The sequence below is a fragment of the Marmota marmota genome, unplaced genomic scaffold (assembly GCF_001458135.2).
Source record: "Marmota marmota marmota unplaced genomic scaffold, marMar, whole genome shotgun sequence".
Classification (NCBI taxonomy): domain Eukaryota; kingdom Metazoa; phylum Chordata; class Mammalia; order Rodentia; family Sciuridae; genus Marmota; species Marmota marmota.
Genome location: NW_026000174.1, coordinates 30793002 through 30798022, shown reverse-complemented (window position 1 = coordinate 30798022; position 5021 = coordinate 30793002). Strand labels below are relative to the sequence as shown.

The following is a 5021-nucleotide window of genomic DNA, read 5'->3' as shown; positions in this document are numbered from 1 at the left end:
ACCATATGACCAAGTCCTTTAAAACTTATTTTGAATTGAGTTTCAAACTTTGAAAGTGCAAGGATTCAATTTTAAAGTTGGAATCCCATGAAATGTGTTTTCTTCATTAGGAGTAACACCATAACTCTTCACATAGATGTTACACTAGTGGTAGAAAATCCTATTGACTTCCTCTCACCCATCTCAAACACCTTCAGTGAAATTGATTTAAGGGTAGTGGGATATTCTGTTTAATAGGTTTAGAACATTTTCTCTACCATAGGCCCTCCCTCAAAAAATTTTTTTTCTTGGATTTTTTTTCAATATTCAGACTCTGAAATTTGTAATTACAATCAAGTACTTATAGCTGAAAGATTTCTGGTGGCTTAAAATTTACTAGCACTGAATGAATGGTGCACTTATTACTGAAAGAAACCATTGTGCTAGATTAGTAGGAAGAGTCAGGTTGTAAATCTATCACTTTTGAGCGAGAAGTATTCTTTCATAATAAGATGCTGACTTGCATCAACATTATAAAAGAATACTTCTGGCTCATTAAGAAAAAGAAGTTGTAAATTAATGTTGGCCTTGTTTTCAAGTCCTGTCTTCCATTTTGTTGTTCTACACTTCCTGACCACTCTTACAAAAAGCTTACAAGCCTCTGAAGAAACTGGAATGGGCTGTTATTTTCTCAAGGTTTACAAATTAAGTGATTGATTTTTAATGTATTCTCTACTATTTTGATTTTTAGATTTTCTTAATATTTGAAGATGTGCCTTTTATTGGGTAATGTTAATTCACGAATGTAATAATGTTATTTCACAATTATAATAATGTTACATGATCATGGGTGTGGCATTCTCTAACACAAAAGATGTGAAAAGAAAGTAGTTTTCATAAAACTCATGGCTCTGATTGCACAGTCCATTTTGCTTGTGATGTTTCTATGTCAAAGCAAAGGGCACTTTCTTTTAAGGCTACTTTCAGAACTTGTCTTTGTATTTTCTCTATAAACTATAAATGCAATTATGTCCATTTGGAGGCCAGGGTACCACATGTCACAGGCAGCCTTACATGTGTGCCATGAGAAAGTTCAAAGACTGTTAACAAAAAGAAAGTCTATGGGAACTCAAAATTTCATTTTTTAATGGTAATCCCCAAGATTTTCTCCAAGAAATAAATTGTTATTTTGTATTTTGTAACTTAAAAGCAGCTATTAGTACATTTCTGAGATATAGCAGGAGACCAAAACATTTTTGAAAAGAGAATAAATATATGAAGAGAGACTGGTTGTTTTATTTTCAGTGTGCTGAATATATTAGACTATTTATTTTGTGAGTGGATGTGATGAAATAAATATTCAGGTGTTTAGTATATGATTAAGAGTGGAATATAGATTCTTTGAAGTTGTTAAATCCATCATGTCTTTTACATAATGGACAAATCAAGTTTAAAAAAACAAACAACAACAAAAAAAAACCAACCTTTACATAGCTTAGCTTGTTTTCTGGTGCTGTTGACCTGCAAGAGAAAATACTTTTGCATATACAGGTGAATGTTTTGCAATTTATGTATACAAGAAATTGTAGGCATTAAAGATATTTTATTGATATTTTTAGTGATTTGCATTTATTGATCAAAACTTTGAGTTATTCCTTATCATATTATACAGTTTTCTAGCTAAAATCTCCATAGATTTTTCAGACTTTAGGGGCTGGGTTTGTCTCCTGTACACACTTCTCTGCTTGTTCTCTGTCATACATTCATGTCTCTTCAGCCCCTACTACTGATCTCTCTCTCCTTTTACCAGCTTAAGTCCTGTTGTGCTCTCAGATACCCAAGTTAAGAGAACTGTAAAGTGGCTAGAATAATACATTCAGAAATTATAGTAGTTGTGTTTATGGATTTCAGATTCATTTTATTTTTCATAAAAAGGAAAATCCGTTCATTGTGAAGAGCCACTTACAAATAGTTTAGTAAACATGTACCAAGTAATCTTGTGTGAGCTTTTTGTCATTATAACCAAACTATCTGACTAGTTTATTTTGGACTCACAGTTTCATTAAGTCTCAGTCCATGGTCAGCTGATTCCATTGTTCTGGGACCATAGTGAGGCAGAATAACATGACAAAAAGGTGGGCAGAGAAAAGTTGCTAAGCTCATTAGCTTATATAATACATAATATAAAATATATAATCCCCAAAGGCACCCCAATGACCTGCTTCCTCTAGCCACATCTTACCTGCCTATTACCTAACCTAGTAATCCACTCAGATTAATTAAACCATCAAGTGGATTAAGCCACTGATTAGGTTAAAGCTCTTATAATCTGATCATTTTACCTCTGAGCATTCCTGCATTTTCCATATGAACCTTTTGGGGACATCTCACATCCAAACCATTGAGACTATATAACCAAAAGATCTGCTTTGCTGGAAAGGATGCAGTTCTCTAGAGCATTGGAATTACAATCCCTAACCTGTGTTCCCACTTCCTGAGTGTTAATTGAAATTCTCAAACCACTTTCAGAGGGCTTATAAAGATCTTAGGGTTCAGGGCTAGGGATGTAGCTCAGTGGTAAAATGCTAGCCTGGCATGTGAGAGACCCTGTAGTCAATCCCCAGCACCACAAAAAAATTCTAGTGTTCCTACACTTAAATTTATTAATAAAATAGGTTTCATACTCAGGTTCCATCCCGGTTTCATAAACTACGCTGTACCATATGGAGGTCTGAGCCGTTAGCTTTTATGTCTACATATACTGGCTTTAAGGAATTATCAGGCAGCTTCTTGTCTTCAGGTGATAGACATTTAGGTAACAAAATCCTCAGATATCCCAGTCCTTCTCATTGGACTTGCCTTAGCACATAAAAGCATGTACTGGACAAGGCCTGGGTCTTAATCTTGACTTCGGCCTAGAGCTGTGTTGGCAAGATATTTAAGCCTCTCAATTTCTGCCACATTGCAAAGTTAACACCCAGTTTCAGAAGGCTAATATGTATATTTTAGTATCTGTTCTCAATTTTAAAATGAGTTCCTTTCCCCACATGGGGTAAACTTTGTGTTCTTAGTAATAACTAAAAAGGCTACAGAGAAATGCCTACAAAGAAAAGGCTTAAAGTTGCTGTATCCTCTAGCCTTTTTTTGTTAACAGTACTTAAGAGGAGGATATTATTTGGAAAGTAGGTCTAAAGAGCTCTAGAAATTTCTATCCTTAAGGAAATTGAGTAGGGGACACAAAATTGCCTTGGAAGGGACCCAATCATCTCCTACCACCTTCTTACCCTCCACCTTCCTGTTATAATAATACCGTCTTTGTTCATCTTAAAAAGTGCGGAACTGGACATAAAATATGACAAAATAATGTGCAATTACTTTATGAGAAACCAACAACAGGAACTGTACAGCTAGTCAGGTGAGCTTCAGAGCTGCATTACTTCACCAGGATCATCCTTGCTTACTTCCACAGGGGTCTGGGGGGAAAAAAGTATGTCAGGTGGGTCCAGCGGTTGCTAGGGTGAAGGGCTCAAGCAATTGCTCTTCTTGCCAAGGGCGGCAAGGGCAGTTGTGTCCAATTCTGTCTCAGGTACCTAAGACCTCTGATGCTGGCTGCCAGGGGGCTCAACAAAGTGGGAGCTGACAAGAGGTAGAAAGGAAAGAAACATCAGCTACCAGAACCCTTTGTCAACAAGTATTTATGCAAAGATGGGTTAAGTCTGGGTTGCTGAAATGGACTGATTTAGGAAAATCTTATGAAGGTTGTTCATTTAAAAATATGCTGTTAGCATACTATAGATTAGATCACCCATGTCAGATACCTTTGGCTCTGGGCCAGAAACATCCATCCCCTTACCTCTAAATGAAGAACTTTAAAAAAATCAATAAACTCCTTTAAGAAAATATGTATAAAAGAGCACATGAAAGAAAGTGGGAACTCCGAATTCTGAGTGTGAATAGTAACAGAAGTAGGTAATTTTTTTTTTTTTTTTTTGGTACCAGGGATTGAACCCAGGGGTGCTTAACCACTGAGCCACATCCCCAGCCCCTTTCCCCTTTTAAAAAAAATATTATTTTTATTTTCAGACAGGGTCTCACTAAGTTGCTTAGGATTTCACTAAGTTGCTGAGGTTGGCTTTGAATTTGCGGTCTTCCTGCCTCAGCCTCCCGAGCCACTGAGATTTACAGGCATGTGCCACCGTGCCTGGCTAACTTTTTTTTTTTTTTTAAATACAAGAAGCGAGTATTTGTTTCTAAAGTTACTAGAGTTGGATTTTCATGCTTAGTTTGTTACTTAGGGGTATACACTTCAAAGTAGGAACAAAGTCAAAGGTATACTTACCCCTCCTGGGGGATATTTAAATCCCTTCCACATCGTTCCTGCAATGAGAAGCAACCATAAGACAACGATCATTGTGGGGCTTCTTGCTCAGCTGGTGGTGTGTGCCTAGAGAAATGGGTGGTTCTGGAAGGTAGTGTTCTATTCCCTGAGTTCTGGGAACTGGGCTGTCTTCATTAGAGACTAGAGGATGGATGGCCCAGCATGACAGCTCCTGGTTGAGGGTCTCTGGGGTCTACTCTAAACTAAAATGGCTCTCCATGGCCATTTTGGGGGGCAGGGCTCAGATACCAATTGTGACATCAGCCCCTGTGACACTAGGGAAAAAAAAAATCACAGTGCACAGCTATGGGATGGTTGGCCAGGATGCCACATATGTTGGAGCAAAGAAACCTTATCAAAAGGGCCCTTATACTCTAGTGACTGTTTAGGATCTCAGTAACATCACATCCTTAATAACAACTCATTGCATACTAAAATATATAACTGGTAGCTTTAAACAATCTGATACAAAAAAAAATTGCTATTCAAAAAAACAAAACCAAACCATCCTGGATTTATTGAGGGAATTAACTGGTTAGGTATACTATGAGCAATTAACTTTAAAGAGTGGCAGCTCTATAGCCCCTGACCTTTCTTTCTTTTTTTTTTTTTTTTTTTTTCTATTTAGAGAGAGAATTGAAATTTTGACTATTAGTTTTTTTAG

At 36.8% G+C, this 5021-nt stretch overlaps 2 protein-coding genes across 4 annotated transcripts in view; one reads left to right on the top strand and one right to left on the bottom strand.

Moving 5' to 3' along the window:
* The window catches only part of Spty2d1 (SPT2 chromatin protein domain containing 1), a 28006-nt gene that overhangs the window by 21569 nt on the left and 1416 nt on the right, over window positions 1-5021 (top strand). The gene's annotated exons all lie outside the window — the stretch shown is intronic.
* Spty2d1os (SPTY2D1 opposite strand) overlaps window positions 257-5021 on the bottom strand; it is a 20735-nt gene continuing 15970 nt past the window's right edge. For 2 of the 3 annotated variants that reach the window (XR_007342368.1, XM_048788461.1), the window contains exons 4-5: window positions 4319-4356; window positions 257-3452 (exon numbers count right to left, since the gene is read on the bottom strand). Coding sequence is in view for 2 of the 3 variants with exons in the window: in XM_048788461.1 (XP_048644418.1) it covers window positions 4335-4356 (22 nt within the window). In the remaining variant the exon portion in view is untranslated. Of the gene's footprint in view, window positions 3616-4318; window positions 4357-5021 lie in introns of all 3 variants that reach the window. The other variant, XM_048788462.1, reaches the window with a different exon arrangement.